This window comes from Lynx rufus, unplaced genomic scaffold (assembly GCF_022079265.1).
Source record: "Lynx rufus isolate CCGP_SWC_20201006 ecotype Redwood Valley unplaced genomic scaffold, mLynRuf1.p SCAF_7, whole genome shotgun sequence".
Taxonomy (NCBI): Eukaryota; Metazoa; Chordata; class Mammalia; order Carnivora; family Felidae; genus Lynx; species Lynx rufus.
In genome coordinates this window covers 37,286,286-37,303,254 of record NW_025814889.1, presented here as the reverse complement: position 1 = coordinate 37,303,254, position 16,969 = coordinate 37,286,286, and the positions used below count along the sequence as shown (strand labels likewise).

Genomic DNA, 16,969 nt, shown 5'->3' with positions numbered 1-16,969 from the left:
TCTCTCTCTCAAAATAAACTTAAGAAAAAATTTTAAAAAATAAAATGAAATAGAATAAAATAAAATTAAATAAATAAATAAATATTGAGAATTTAAAATACAACAGGGCACCTGGGTGACTCAGTCAGTGAAGTGTCCAACTTCAGTTCAGGTCATGATCTCAAAGTTCATGAGTTCAAGCCCCACGTTGAGCTCTGTGCTAACAGCTCAGAGCCTGGAGCCTGCGTCAGATTCTGTGTCTGCCTCTCTCTCTCTCTCTACCCCTCCCCCATTCATACTCTGTCTCTCTCTCTCTCTCTTTGTCTCTCTTTCTCTCTGTGAAAAATAAACATTTAAAAAAATTATTTAAAAAACATTAAAAAAAGAATTTAAGATATAAAACAGATGAACATAAGGGAAGGGAAGCAAAAATAATATAAAAACAGGAAGGGGAACAAAACATAAGAAACCCTTAAACAGAGAGAACAAACTCAGGGTTGCTGGAGGGGTTGTGGGTGGGGGCATGGACTAAATGGGTAAGGGGCATTAAGGAGGACACTTGTTGGGATAAGCACTAGGTGTTATATGTAGGGGGTGAATCACCAGACTCTACTCCTGAAATCATTATTGCACTATACGCTAACTTGGATGTTAATTTTAAAATAAATAAATAATAGGGGCACCTGGGCGGCTCAGTCGGTTAAGCATCCGACTTCGGCTCAGGTCATGATCTCGCGGTCTGTGAGTTCGAACCCCGCACCAGGCTCTGTGCTGACAGCTCAGAGCCTGAGGCCTGCTTCAGATTCTATGTCTCCCTCTTTCTCTGTCCCTGACTCGCTTGTGCTCTGTCTTTCTCTCTCTCTCTCTCTCTCAAAAAAAAGTAAACATTGGGGCGCCTGGGTGGTTCAGTCGGTTAAGCGTCTGACTTAAGCTCAGGTCATGGTCTCGCGGTCCGTGGGTTCAAGCCCCGTGTCGGGCTCTGTGCTGACAGCTCAGAGTCTGGAGCCTGTTTCAGATTCTGTGTCTCCCTCTTTCTCTGACCCTCCCGTGTTCATGCTCTCCGTCTCAAAAATAAATAAATGTTAAAAAAAATTTTTTTAAAAAGTAAACATTAAAAAATAAATAAATAAATAATGAAGTAAATAAATTAATGTTAAAAAAAATTTTTTTAAAGACATATTTAGGATTCTTGAGTGCATAGGTAGTAACTGAAATCACAGGGTAGATACACAACTAGGGAGAGTAAAGATAGGAAACGACTAAAAACACCAAGTAAAAGGCAATGAGAAAAGAGAACAAAGATGACTAAGAAAGGTCAGAGAGTGAAGACAATAACCAGGAGAGAGGCATCATGAAAGCCAAAGAAAAATCAAGATAACTGAATTTCAAGGAGAGGAGTCAACAACCATATTAAATGTATATGTGACCAGAGATGAAGATAAGAAATTTAAAAAAAATGTACTCAGCTTCCGACAATTATTAACTCAGTGGTAACTTAGGTAGTGCAGTTTCAATAAAATGATTTTACTCAATGTCAGATTACAGAGTATGAAAGCTAAGCAAAGAGGCACCTGGGTGGCTCAGTCGGCTGAATGTCCAACTTTGGCTCAGGTCATGATCTCGCAGTCTGAGTTCCAGCCCCTCACTGGGCTCTGTGCTGACAGCTCAGAGCCTGGAACCTGCATTGCATTCTGTGTCTCCTCTTTCTCTGCACCCCCCCCCCAACCCACTTATGCTCCTTCTCTCTCAAAAATAAAAAAATAAAAAAGTAAAAAAGCTACGCAGATACTGAGGAAACAAGACAACACAGACTATTTTTCAAGAAACTTCACTTAGAGGGGCACCTGGGTGGCTGTCAGTTGGGCATCCGACTTCGGCTCAGGTCATAATCTTGCGGTTTGTGAATTTAAGCCCCATGTCGGGCTCTGTGCTGACATCTCAGAGCCTGGAGCCTGCTTCAGATTCTCTCCCTCTCTCTCTCTGCCCCTCCCCTACATGTGCTCTGTCTCTCAGAAATAAATATTAAAAAAAAATTTTTTTTTTTTTAAATTTTTTTTTTCAACGTTTATTTATTTTTGGGACAGAGAGAGACAGAGCATGAACGGGGGAGGGGCAGAGAGAGAGGGAGACACAGAATCGGAAACAGGCTCCAGGCTCCGAGCCATCAGCCCAGAGCCCGATGCGGGGCTCGAACTCACGGACCGCAAGATCGTGACCTGGCTGAAGTCGGACGCTTAACCGACTGCGCCACCCAGGCGCCCCTAAAAAAAAATTTTTTTAATATAAAAAAAATGAAGTTCATTTAGAGAGGCAAGGAGTAAGGCACTATCTAGGAAGAGAGTTTTTGTTTTAAGATGATACATAAACATGTTTACACTGGGGGTAAAAGAAGATCCAAGCAGACAGAGAAGGTAGGAGAGAAAGATTTCACAACTGGTAATATTGAAATCACTAAAGAAGCCAGAAAGGATGGATGTGGAAGGATTATCCTTAGAGACAAAGGTACCCTTTGCCCACTGAGATTGGCAGAAATTAAGAATGAATACTAACAATTCTGTGTATGGAGCAAGAAGTTGAAGGAGTTCTACCAGAAAGCCTTTATTTTCTTTCTGAAACTGAAGACTAGGAATGAGGCAGACTTGGCAATACAGTAATTAGGGATAAATTGAGAGTTGAAGAAATTCTTTTCTTTTTTTAATGTTTGTTTATTTTAAGAAAAAAAAAAAAAAAAAAGAGAGGGAGCACACATACCCAAGACAGGGAGGGACAGAAAGAGAATCCCATGCAGGCTCTGCACTCTCAGCTCATATCTCACCAAGTGTGAGATCCTGAGCCAAAATCAAGAGTTAGATGCCTAACTGACTGAGCCACCCAGGGGCCCAAGAGTTATAGAAAAAATTTTTTTAATGTTTGTTTATTTTTAAGAGAGACAGAGACAGAGTGTGAGTGGGGTGGGGCAGAAAGGGAGACACAGAATCTGAAGCAGGCTCCAGGCTCTGAGCTGTCAGCACAGAGCCTGACACAGAGCTCGAACTCACAAGCTGTGAGATCATGACCTGAGCCAAAGTCGGACACTTAACCAACTTAGCCACAAAGGCGCCCCAAGAAATTCTTAACTGAAAATCCTAAGGACACCTGGCTGGCTCAGTCAGAAGAGAATGTGATTCTTGATCTCGGTTGTTGAGTTCAAGCCCCACAGTGGGTGTAGAGATTAAATAAATACATACACATACACACACACACACACACACACACACACACACGAACGAACGAACGAACGAATGAATGAATAAAATGAATGAGGGAATGAATGAATAGATCTTTGGAGAAAAAAAATTCTAAAATAGTTCTACTTTCTACCTGATTATCAACCAATCTGACTACAGTGACAATTATTACAATAGGTAAAACATTCTATGTTGTCCTTTTCTTATAGTATGTACAGGCAACCAGCAGCAGGACTTTTTCTGGTTTCAGAAGGAACATCAAAAAATTTCATCACAAGCTGGCCAATGATTAGATGCGCAGGGCCACTTGGGGCAACTCTTCAAAAGTGAATCATCATGTCAGAGACTAGTCTTCAACCGTTTGTCTTAAAATAGAATCATCACTATATATCCAAAGATGATCAGAACTTCTGAGATCAACCACAGTAATAAAAATCTAAGCCAGAGTTTACCAATTTATAATGGTTTATAATTAGGAATTTCTACTGATATGGGCGCCTGGGTGACTCAGGCAGTTAAGCATCCAACTCTTGATTTCAGCTCAGTTCATGATCATACGATCTGAGTCCTGTGTCAGGCTCTGCCCTGACAGTGCAAAGCCTGCTTGGGATTCTCTCTCCCCGCTCTCTGCTCCTCCCCTACTTGTTCTCTGTCTCAAAATAAATAAACATTAAATAAAAATTTTTAAAGAAAGAATTCCTACTATGATAAATATAAGTTATAAATACTATGTAATTATAATAAAATATAACTAAATTATGAATTACTGATTTATATTATATATTGATAACTCACTAATTAATGAATATGTTATAACTTATAATTCACTTTCCATTGAATTTCTATTAAATTCACACTCCTCATTCAAGACACTTACTTTCTGTTATCAAAGTACTTAAGAAGCTAAATTATTATTAAGGAGATTATTTAGGGGCGCCTGGGTGGCGCAGTCGGTTAAGCGTCCGACTTCAGCCAGGTCACGATCTCGCGGTCCGTGAGTTCGAGCCCCGCGTCGGGCTCTGGGCTGATGGCTCGGAGCCTGGAGCCTGTTTCCGATTCTGTGTCTCCCTCTCTCTCTGCCCCTCCCCCGTTCATGCTCTGTCTCTCTCTGTCCCAAAAATAAATAAAAAACGTTGAAAAAAAAAAAATTTAAGGAGCATAAATTCAGGGGCGCCTGGGTGCCTCAGTCAGTTAAGTGTCCAATTTTGGCTTGGGTCATGATCTCACAGTTCATGAGTTCAAGCCCCACATTGGGCCATTGGGCTCTGTGCTGACAGCTCGGAGCCTAGAGCCTGCTTCAGATTCTGGGTCTCCCTCTCTCTCTATCCCTCCCCAACTCGTTCTCTCTCTTTCTCTCTCTCAAAAATAAATAAACATAAAAAAAAAAAAAAAGAGGGGCGCCTGGGTGGCTCAGTCAGTTAAGTGTCTGACTTCAGCTCAGGTCATGATCTCGCAGTTTGTGAGCTCGAGCCCCACGTCAGGCTCTGTGCTGACAGCTCAGAGCCTGGAGCCTGCTTCCGATTCTCTGTCTCCTCATCTCTCTGCCTCTCCCATGTTCATCCTCTGTCTTTCTCTGTCTCTCAATAATAAACATTAAAGGGGCGCCTGGGTGGCTCAGTCGGTTAAGCGTCCGACTTCAGCTCAGGTCACGATCTCGCGGTCCGTGAGTTCGAGCCCCGCGTCGGGCTCTGTGCTGACTGCTCAGAGCCTGGAGCCTGTTTCACATTCTGTGTCTCCCTCTCTCTCTGACCCTCCCCCATTCATGCTCTGTCTCTGTCTCAAAAATAAAAAAAACCTTAAAAAAAAATTAAAAAAAAATAATAAACATTAAAAAAAGTTTTAATAAATAAAATAATATAAAATAAAGAACATGAATTCAGAGCAAAGAAAGCTGCCATGGCATGAAAGACAGATATCCCCTGAGCTCTAGAAAAGCAAGATGAAATATCACTACCTTCCTTTCTACTAACAGAACTCCTCACAACCCTAGATCCAATAAGTCTTATTAATAATGAATAGACCAAGTCCCTTCTCTGATTCCCACTTTCTTTTGTTTTTTTAGTGTTGATTTATTGACTGAGAGAGAGAGCGCGCATGAGCAGGGTAGGAGCAGAGAGAGGAGAAAGAGAATCTGCTGCTTGATTCCACAAACTGTGAGATCATGACATGAGTGGAAATTCAAGAGTCAGATGCTTAGCCTACTGAGCAACCCAGCCCACCCAGCCACCCCCCCTCCCTCCATTCCTACTTTCAGTGGGAACCATTTCCATTCTTATAACACAATGTTTCTTTAGATATATTAAAATCAATGATTAGGATCAAGTTAAGCTGCTCTTCTGATCCAACCACAGGTTAAATGAAACATATCTAAAAGTTATAAGGGCATCTCACTGTCAACCTACAGACCTGTCTTTACCAGCAACTTTAAATAATGTAACTTTGAGGGCCACAAATGGGAATGGGAAAAGGAGGACAAGGAAACACAAAAAGGAAATTAAGGCATTTTTTTTCTGAAAAAAAATATTTTAGGCTACAGGAACACTCTAGAAGTTAACAATGGAATGGTTCAGACACAAGCTCATACTCTAGCTTTTAAAGGAATGAGTGAAAAATAAAACCATCCTCTCCTACTCCTCTCACTTCTAACCATGAAAATATAATATACTACAGATCATCAGCATGTCTATAACGCTGGCCCTACAATACCCAGTCACCCTCTGATTTGTCATCCCTCTCAAAAACTGTTCAAAATTAACAAAAAGCTTGCTAAATCAAATCAAACTGAATTTTATCATTTCTTCCTTGTTTATTGTAAAAGTAAATGAAAAATAGGTCTCTTCAAGTTCTAAAGAACAATAGTATGTGACTGCCTCCAATAACCACATAACTGTTCTGCAGTCAATGCACTTAAAACGCATGTTAAAAATGATCCATGGAAGCTGATACCTGAGACTTGACACGTCTTGTTCTTTTCGGCAGAATGTTCACTCTTGTGCCTGGCTCTGGGGAAGTTTGGACATCAGTGCCAAGAACCTCAGGCTCTACTTTTTCCTTTAGATCTAAATTAGGCATTTGTACACCCTAAAGAATCAGAGCACACAAAGAGAGCAGATTCATTGATAAGAAGTCAGATTTGAGAATCAGGAGAAAAATAATAAATTTCCAATAAATCCCCAAAATTACATGAAAGCAGGTGATAGTTCTACCTACCAATCGATCTACAGATTCAAGACAATCCCTATCAAAATCCTAGCAGGCTTTTGTTGTAGAAATTGAGAAGTCAGTCCTAAAATTTATGTGGAAATGCAAATTGTTTGGAAATTCTGAAAAAAGTAGAACCAAGTTGGAAGACTTATACTACTGGATATCAAAACTTACTATAAAGCTATAGTACTCAAGACAGCACAGTATTAGTATCAGGGTAAATATATGGATCAAAGAACAAAACGGAGACCAGAAATAAACCTACATTTATAGTCAACTGATTTTCAACAAAGGTGTCAAGATAAATGGGAAAATTTAAACAAATGATACTGGTACAACTGGATATTCCTAACAACCCCCCACAAACGAACTTACACTTTTACCTCATACTACACACACACACACTCACACACACACCCTGAAAATGGATCTCATACCTAAATATAGAAGTTAAAACTATAAAACTTCTAGATGAAAACAAAAAGTAGTTTTGGGGCCTTGGGTTAGGAAAAGATTTCTTAGGACAATAAAAGCACAATCCATAGAAGCAGGGAGGAGGGAAATCAATAAACTACTCTTCAAACAGACACCATTATAAAAATGAAAAGGCAAACCACAGACTAGCAGAATATATTTGTAAAATCATATATCTGATAAATGACTTGTATCCAGATTATATAGCAAACTCTTAAAAGAAGTGTAAGATGACAAACAACCCAATAAAAAAAAGATCGGAACAGACACTTCATCAAGGAAGATATGCAAATGCTAATATGCACATGAAAAGATGCACACCATTGATCATTAAGGAAATGAAAATTAAAACCACAATGAGATACCACTACACACCCACTAGAATGGCTATAAGCAAAAAAACTGACAATATCAAGTGTTGGCAAAGACGAAGAAACTGGAGGCCTCTACATTACTGGTGGGAATGTAAAATGGTTCAGCCACTTTGAAAAACAGTTTGGCAGTTTCTTAAAAAGTTAAACATAAACTTACCATATAACCCAGCAATTCCACTCCTAGGTATCTACCCAAGAGAAATGAAAACATATGTCCACACAAAGACTTATACATGAATATTCATAGCATTTATTCATAATAGCCATAAACTGGAAACAATCTAACTGTCCACCAACTGGTAGATGGATAAACAAATATGGTATATCCATACAATGGAATATTGTCAGCCATAAAAAAGAATGAAGTACTAATACAGGCTAAAACATAGATGAACCTTCAACATTAGGCTAAGTGAAAGAAGCCAGACACAAAATTATATTGTATGATTCCATCTTTATGAAATTTCTACAAAGGCAAAAAACTACAGAGCCAGAAAGCAGATCAGGTGTTATCTGGGTTTGAGGGTAGGAATAGGAACCAACTACAATTAAACACAAAGGAACTTTCTGGGCTGATGGAAATATTCTAAAACTGAATTGTGGTGATTACTGCATAAATATGTAATTTATTAAATTTATTCAGTATCTACAATGACTGAATTCTATGGTATGCAAATTATACCTCGATAAAGCTGTTAAAAAAAATACATGAAACCAAGAGGAATTTTTCAAAAAGCTTAAGTCATGAGGATTTATTTTAAATAAATAAGAAAATAGCCTTCATTCCCATTAGCCTTTATCTTGTAAACCACCAAAAACAGCCACAATTTTTAAACTACACCTTGCTATCCCAAATTTTGGTACCAGGAGAAATTTAACTTCCTATACTTAGTAAACTGCTAACTTGTTATGGTGAACACAGTCTAACATTCAAATTTGGCCCAATGGATTTATCCACTCCTAAAAAAAAAAAAAAATGATGCATCTCACCATAAGGCTGACACCAGATTGGAAAAGCTCATATGGGTAGAGAATTCTTTCATAGTGTGACTTCAAAAGAGACCCAGTTCCTTTTCCTGGCAGATATCCCAAGCGACTACCCACTTTAGACCATTTCTTCTCCTTGGTGACCATTTCAAAACCTCCTTTGCTGGCAACAATCTGAAAACGAAGTAAACATTATTTAAGAAAAAAACACAGATTCATGTATTCTGACTCTATATCTGTCTGCTAAATACAAAAATTATTCTGAGCTTACACTTCTAATTTCCTTTCCACAAATACCCATAAAATTGTAACTTGTCAACACTTAAAGTATGAAATAAAGACAATGATTTTTTGAAGTTTTAATGTTGTGTCTATTTTCCATGAACTAGGCACTCAAAAACATTTAATGATTTACACTTTGTATGTTACATACCTTGAGAAAACTAAACAGGTTTATGTACTCAATATCCACAAGGAACTCAATATAAAATATGAATTAAAAACAGACCAAAAATGAACGTAAGAATAAATGTTAAGTTAAAGGGCGCCTGGGTGGCTCAGTTGGTTAAGTGTCTGACTTGGGCTCACATCATGATCTCACGGTTCATGGGTTCGAGCCCCACCTCAGGCTCTGTGCTGACAGTTCAGAGCTTGGAGCCTGATTCAGTTGTGTGTGTCTCTCTCTCTTTGCCCCTCCCCTGCTTGCGCTCTGACTCTCCCTCTCTCTCTCCTCTCTAAAAAATAAACATTAAAAACAAAATTTTTTTAAAGAATAAATTAAGGGGCGACTGGGTGGTTCAGTCAGTTAGGCCACTGACTTTGGCTCAGGTCATGATCTCGCACTCCGTGAGTTCAAGCCCCACATCGGGCTCTGTGCTGACAGCCTGCTTCGGATTCTGTGTCTCCTTCTCTCTCTTCCCCTCTGCCTCTTATGCTCTCTCTCTGTCTCTCTCAAAAGTAAATAAATATTTAAAAAAGAATAAATTAAGTTAGGGGCGCCTGGGTGGCTCAGACAGTTGAGCATCTGACTTTGGCTCAGGTCATGATCTTGCTGTCTGTGAGTTTGAGCCCCGCGTCAGGCTCTGTGTTGACAGCTTGGAGCCTGGAGCCTGCTTCAGATTCTGTGTCTCCCTCTCTCTCTGCCTCTCCCCTGCTCATACTCTGTGTCTCTCAAAAATAAATAAATGTTAAGGAAAAAAAGGATAAATTAAGTTATAAATTAAGTTATATAGGACACAAAATGAACGTAAATCGTGAATTAGAAAATGTACTAAATACCTTACAGAATTTAACAAAAACGTCACGCAAACAGGGGCACCTGAATGGCTTAGTCAGTTGAGCATCCAACTCTTGATTTTGGCTCAGGTCATGATCTCAAGGTCATGAGATCAAGCCCCACGTGGGACATGGAGCCTGTTTGGGATTCTCCCTCTCCCTCTGTCCCTCCTACCCCAAAAGAGAGGAAAGAAAGAAAGAGGAAACAAAAGAAAAATGTCAAGCAAACAATGGATTCAGAGGATATTTTGGAAAAGGCTATACTTTTTCAAAAGGAGAAGTTTTACATGGAAGTTTATGAAGGAATGGAGAAAAATCAGATTACAGTAGCAGACTTACTAAAGAACATACCATAGAATGTATTAATGTAGGAAAAGATGAGATACACTGGCCAATGTGGCTGAATGCTCCCATCAAATGAGGCACCAAATAGGGGCACTGGGGTGGCTCAGTCAGTTGAGCATCCAACTTCAGCTCAGGTCATGATCTTGTGGCTCGTGAGTTGGAGCCCCACATCAGGCTCGCTGCTGTCAGCACAGAGCCCACTTCAGACAGTTGTCCAACCTCTCTCTGTGCCCCTCCCCTCTTCACACTCTCTCTCTCTCAAAAATGAATAAACATTTTTTCAAAAAGACACTATATAGAATACACATGTATCAAGGTTCCCTGTCTTCCAGAAGTTGATACTGTATGTCTCAGACAGTCTTCAGTTGACTAACAACACAATAAAAAGGACTGTGACATAATCATTTAACTCAAAAAAAAAATTTTCCTCTTTGAGTATATACTACTGTATTTCTCTGTATCAAAAAAAAAGTTAAGAGAGGGGTGCCTGGCTGGCTCAGTCGGTGGAGCAGGAGACTCTTGATCTCAGGGCCATGAGTTTGAGCCCCACATTGACCACAGAGCTTACTTAAAAAAAAAAAAAAAAAAAAAGTTAAGAAACAAGTTAAACATAGAATTACCATATGATCCAACAATTGTACCCAAAAGAACTGAAAACAGGGATTTAAACAGATACCTGCAAACCAATGTTCACAGCAACATTATTCACAATAGTCAAAAGGTAGAAACAATCCAAAGGTCCATCAGGAGATGAATAAACCAAATGTGATATACATACAATGGAATATTATTCAGCCTTAAAAAGGAGTAAAATTAATACACGTGACATGATGAACCCTGAAAACATTATGCTAAGTAAAATAAGCCAAACACAAAAAAATGAATATTTTATGATTCCACTTATATGAAACACCTAGAATAAGCAAATTTATAGAGAGGGGAAGTAGAATAGAGGTCTGAAGGAAGAGTGGAAGTTCTGGAAACGAAGAACAGTGATGGTTGTATATTGTGAATGTACTTAATGCCACTGTACACTTAAAAAATGGTAACTTTTATGTTACACAGATTTTACCACAACTTTTTGTAAAAGGCTAAGAACATGGACTCTGGAGCCAGATTTCCAAAGTTCAAATCCCAGCTCTACTACTTAATAATTGTATGACCTTGGGCAACTTATATAATGTGTCTTGGAGTATTCACTATTATTAAAATATTAATAATTTAACAGCACCCACACTTTATTATGAGGCAGTTGTGAAGACAAACTAAATAAAACATGAAAAACCAGGACAAAATAAGCACTGTATCAATGTGAGCAGTATTATAATATCTACGTGTGTGGGCAGGAAGTGTGCGTGCTATAAATAAGCAAATGTTTTCAGCGCTTGTGCTCTACAACGCTATTATAGACAAAGATGAACTTACACCAAAGCAAAATTTCCCTCTACAGAAGTATGTGAAAGCTTGGTAGAAAACACATAAGTTCACATGCACAAGAGCTGAACACATCTCTAATTCTTTAGCTGTTTTTATCACACCCTCAGAGAAGCCCCCTCTGAGGCTAACCAGGGGAAAATTATAAAGAGAAGAAAGTTTATTTTTCCAATTTTGTAGTGTAGAGGAAGACACAATGAAGGTGTTTTAGAGGGCTGTCTGGAAGTAAGCAGATGAAGTAGAATGCCTTTCATTCATATTTTCCAGTGCTTCTATACTGTCAGCTACTGTTCTAGGTGCTTGAGACACATCTGTGAATAAAACAAAGATCTTTACCTTCATGGTGCTTACATTTTAGGGTGAAAAACAGGCAATACACATAATATGTAAATTTGAAAGTAATAAATCCTGTGGAAGAAATTTTAAAAACCAGTTAAAAAGCCTCACATGTAGCAGAGTGAAGGTTAACTGAAGTATTAAACAGTCACAAAAAACTTCATTATAAAGGTGAAATGTGAGGAAAGACTCCTTCAAGGTGAGGCAGTTACCCAAACAGATACACAGGGAATAGTAAGAGGAAGGGCCCCATGTTAGAATCATGCCTCAAGTGTTTGAGGAGCAATAAGGAAGCCACTGTGGCTGAAGCAAGTGGGGAGAAGTTAGAAAGGAAACAGCAGCTCTCTTAGTAATCTTTATTATACAATTATCACCATTACATTACACAATACTCTATATTCAAAGCACTTCAAGCTCAATTTCCATTAGTAATGATATATCTTCATGGATCCCACCCAGTTTTTTTTTTTTTTAATTTTTTTTCAACGTTTTTTATTTATTTTTGGGACAGAGAGAGACAGAGCATGAACGGGGGAGGGGCAGAGAGAGAGGGAGACACAGAATCGGAAACAGGCTCCAGGCTCCGAGCCATCAGCCCAGAGCCTGACGCGGGGCTCGAACTCACAGACCGCGAGATCGTGACCTGGCTGAAGTCGGACGCTTAACCGACTGCGCCACCCAGGCGCCCCGTTTTTTTTTTTTTTTTTTTTTTTTTTTAATTTTTTTTCCCCACCCAGTTTTAAGATGATTACCGGCATGCAGCTGTGAAAATAACAGCCAGCACAGTCAGAGTATAGCCAAGAAATAAGATGAAACTATCTCACAAAGAAATCAAAACTATGACTTTGGCATCATGCATACAACACTCTAACAATCTAACAAGGCCCGATACTATCAAAACACACAAAACTTTACACTTGGTTTTCTTCAGCTGACAGATTCAAGAATTATCATGTATAATTTCAAAATATAAACCATTTACTCCAAACATTTTGCCATGAAATATATCACACCACTATCACTAGAAAAATATCACTTATGAGCCATGCCCTACAAAAGATGCCATGCACTTAAACTGAACAAAGTGGAGACAAGCCCTTAATCAAAATTTAACCAAAGAGTCATGTTAATCAAGGCCAAAATTAAAACGAAGTCTGGTTAGCAAGAGAATTTTAACAGACATGAAGTAGTAGTGTTCTACTTAAAAGCTCTCTCTCAAGCATCCATTAAAAAGACAGTAAAGGAACAAAAAGGCAAAGGACCAAGAAAAAAGCAGATGTAGAAGTGAAAACCTAGCAGGCAGAACCAAAAACCAACCAAGTACCTTCAACAGAAGAAAGTCAAGGAGAAGCTTTCCAATACAGAACCTGGAAAGGCTTAAGAAATGGAAGCAGCAGTACCTTTAAAATCAGAGATGGCAGTAAAACAGAGAACAGGACTGGCTGAAAACCTGTATAAAAGCAATTAGACCTCCCCCAGTCAGCACAGCCGGGCAACTATTGCTCTCTAACCCTAGCAGAAAACTAGAGATTTACTTTCAGAGAGTTTGAAAAGAAGGGACTCTACCCTAAGAGAAATATGTAAGCCAAGTATAGGATCAGTCTAATAGTCTAATAATCTAGCATCAGGTTATTAGTCTCACATTCAACTAATAAAAGTTCAAAAAGAGAGAAAAGTGGAAGAAATTATCAAATACAAAAAACACAAGAAAAGTTACAAAAACTCAAAGACACGAGTTCAGATTAGAAAAGTTATCAAGTGCAATAAAAAATATTAAATGAGGAGGGTCACCTGGGTGGCTCAGTTAGTTGAGTGTCGGACTCTTGATTTCGGCTCAGGTCATGATCTCACTGTCTGTGGGTTCAAGCCCTGAGGGGAGGGAGCTCCACACTGACAGTGCAGGGCCTGCTTACGACTCCCCCCCCCCCGCCGCTCCCCCCAACACTGGCGCACACTTTCTCTCCCTCAAAGTAAATAAACTTAAAAAAACTAAAATTAAAAAAACAGGTATTAAATGAGGAAGTGGACATTCTCTCTTCAGAAGAGGTTTCCTGGAGGAGGGTTTCAGAAAGGCTATGAAGAAGGCAATAGTGTAGGTATAAATGAAGGAAGACAATATGGCACATTACATGGAGTTAAAAATCAGCTCTGAGATGGAGTGCTACCAAAGTGTTGCTTTTGCTTGGCAATGTCTCCTCCACAGTTATGCCACTGAGAAAGACAGCAAAAGGATGAAAGTCTTAGAATCATTGACTGGAATGATTCACAAATTCCCTTATGATGATCCTACTTACAATAAACTTAATAAAGACTTAGACAAAAATAAAAGGTAAATGTGAACAGCTTTGTTCACTATTGAATGTTTAGCGGGACTTTACAATTAGTGTGAAAGGTTCTGGACTTTCACTGTTAAGAATGATAGATGAACAAAGACCAAAAATCAAGGAATGGATGTCCATCTTTTAAGTGTTTAAAAAGGTGATTAAAAGCAAAACTTTAAAGGAAACAAACACGTATGTATATAATGAAGATAAACACATACTAATACATATACCACTGTGAAATCTCAAGACACTGGGAATAAAGATTACGTTCTATGTCTTCAAGAAAAAGAAAGCCACATAGGAAGGAACAAGAACTAATACAGCATCATTCTTCTCAAAAGCAACACTGGAAGCTGAAAGATCATGGAATAAAGTTTCAAAACGCTAAAGGAAAACAATTTACAATCTAGACTTTTAAACCCCACCAAACTACTACTAAAGCGTAAGAGTAGACCATTTTTAGACAGGCAAAAAATTTACATTCCATTTACCTTCTTGTTCATGAAACTAACAGAAGAAATGCTTCATCAAAATAGGAGTGAACCAAGTAATAGGAAGATTTGAAACAAGGAGAGAGGCAAAGGGAATTCCCAGAATGATAACAGTGAAAGGAAGTTCCAAGCTGACAGCTAACCTTAAAAAACAAGCAGTCTGGATTGAAGCAGAAAATAGAACTCCAGAGGACTGGCTCCAAGAACAAAGTGAAACTGATAGATTACCTGACAGGTGAAGCATAGAGAGAGAGTTAAACTGCTGCTGGAAAATCTGAAAACAAATTTTTGATGGTTACAAAGAAATATTACAAAATGAAAACAAGGAGGATTATTAACCCCAAGGAAAATAAAAATTGGTATAAGGAAACAATCATGGCACACTATAAGGCTCAGGTACAAATAATATTTGTATTTACAGTTAGAGTAAAAATGTTTGATTAATAAAAAACTGATCTAACTACACTAGAATGGAAGAGGGGAATTATGTAAGGATTTAGGTTTCCTACACCCTTTCTCCATCTTTAATGGTAGAAATACAGTGTATAATACTTAAAACTGAAAAATGAACTAGCATGAGTATATTACTTGAAATACAAAAATCAAAATCAGAAATGGCTAGGGGTGGCTCAGTCAGTTAAGCGTTCGACTTCAGCTCAGATCATAATCTCGTGGTCTGTGAGTTCAAGCCCCACATCGGGCTCTGTGCTGACAGCTCAGAGCCTGGATCCTGCTTCGGATTCTGTGTCTCCCTCTTTCTTTGCCCCTCCCCACTCACACTATCTCTCAAAAATGAATAAATGTTAAAAAAATAAATATAAAAATAAATGGCTAAAAGAATTGAACATGATTAGCTCTGAGGAGTGGGAATGGGAGTGGAGAGGTGGAGAAGGAAGAATGTTGGTTTTCATTTTAAGCCTTATATTTTAAAAAGTATTACATTGACAAAAAAATTTTAAGGGCTAGAATGAATGTTCCTTGCTGCACTGATTATAAACAGTAATTGTTAATGTCAAACTCCTTTAAATTATAGACATTCCAAGCAATACTTCTTATAATAAAAAATAGCCAGGAAGACAAATGATTTAATCAACACGGGAAACCATCAAATTGACAATTTAATGACTGAGACTGAAAATTTGCTTCCCATTATAAAGTAGTGGGAATTAAAGTGTTTCAAAATCATGTCTGTAATAACACAAATTCCAGAGATGCTCACCAGCTGTCAGCCAATTATAATCTTTTCTCTTTTTAAGTAAAGGGCATACCCAACAACCTAAACGTATCAGAACTCTCATATATATAAACTCTCACATATTTTCTGTAGTTTTCACCCTGAGCTCCTTGCTACAAAGTAAAATGTCATGGTAATGAAATATTCACCCAATGACAGAGGTCAGAATAGTGATTACCTCTGGGGAGAAGTACTGACCACAAGGGAGACGAAGGAGCCTGCTAGAGCCTGTAAATGTTCTACATCCTGATCTGGGTGGTGGTTACCTGAGTGTATACATATATAAAGATTGATCCAAAAAAAAAGAAAAAAAGATTGATCCAGCTGTCCATTTAAGATTTGTGCATTGCACTCTAAGTTTCCCCCAACGTAAAGAAAAAAAGTTCATGTAGTGAGAAGCAGCAAGCTCACCATTTAGGTGACATTTAGGAAACAAAGTATTATACCGGAAACAAAGTATTATACCATGCAAACAAAACAACTACAAATCAAAACTTAGATCTACCTCTTAGTTTTACATCTTAGGTTTATAAGCACTCCCAAAGATTAGGGGAAACAGATGTCCATGGGTACTTAAAAGACGAGACTCCAATAAACACCAGGACAATCAAACTTAACCTTTCATCACAATATATTTTCAACATACTCTCTTAAGTATTTAAATGAGATATATTTTACTAGTAGTTTTTCTCTTTGCACAAAAAGAAACTGGGTTTCTCAAGATGGAGTTAAACTGGCAAGATGACAAATACAATACAGAACTGTGAACAACTAGGTATTCAGGTTACCTCTAAAGCCCCTTTTTACTTTTGAAATGCTACAATTCAGTAAAACCAAGAATGCAATCTAATTTACCATCAGAGTAATGTTAATTTTTTTTCTTAATTGAGCAAGAGCACACTTGCATGCGCAAGCGGGGGGGGGGGGCGGGGGGGAGGGAGAAAGAGAGAGGGAGAAAGGAAAGGAAGGAGACAGGAGAAAGAGAGAGAGACAGAGAGAGACAGCGAGAATCCCAAGGAGGCTCCTTGCTGTCAGCATGGGAGCCCAATGCAGAGCTCAAACCCATGAACCATGAGATCATGACCTGAGCTGAAATCAAGAGTCAGCCACTTAACCAACTGAGACACCCAAGTATCCTCCAAGTGTTTTTTTATCTACTCTTTTTTTTTTAATGTTTATTTATTTTAGGTATTTACCTTTTAATTGGAAAATTACTGAAACAGGAACAACTTCAATTTGATAGATTATCTACTTATATAAAATACTTATTCTAGCAAATTCCATA

The 16,969-nt window shown here is 38.4% G+C and overlaps 1 protein-coding gene across 1 annotated transcript in view; it reads right to left on the bottom strand.

Annotated features, from left to right (window-relative positions):
- Positions 1-16,969, bottom strand: part of KDM5A (lysine demethylase 5A) — a 97,971-nt gene that overhangs the window by 74,581 nt on the left and 6,421 nt on the right. Inside the window, exons 4-5 of the mRNA XM_047066755.1 lie at positions 8,249-8,419; positions 6,153-6,287 (exon numbers count right to left, since the gene is read on the bottom strand). Coding sequence (XP_046922711.1) covers positions 6,153-6,287; positions 8,249-8,419 — 306 coding nt within the window. The remainder of the gene's footprint in view (positions 1-6,152; positions 6,288-8,248; positions 8,420-16,969) is intronic.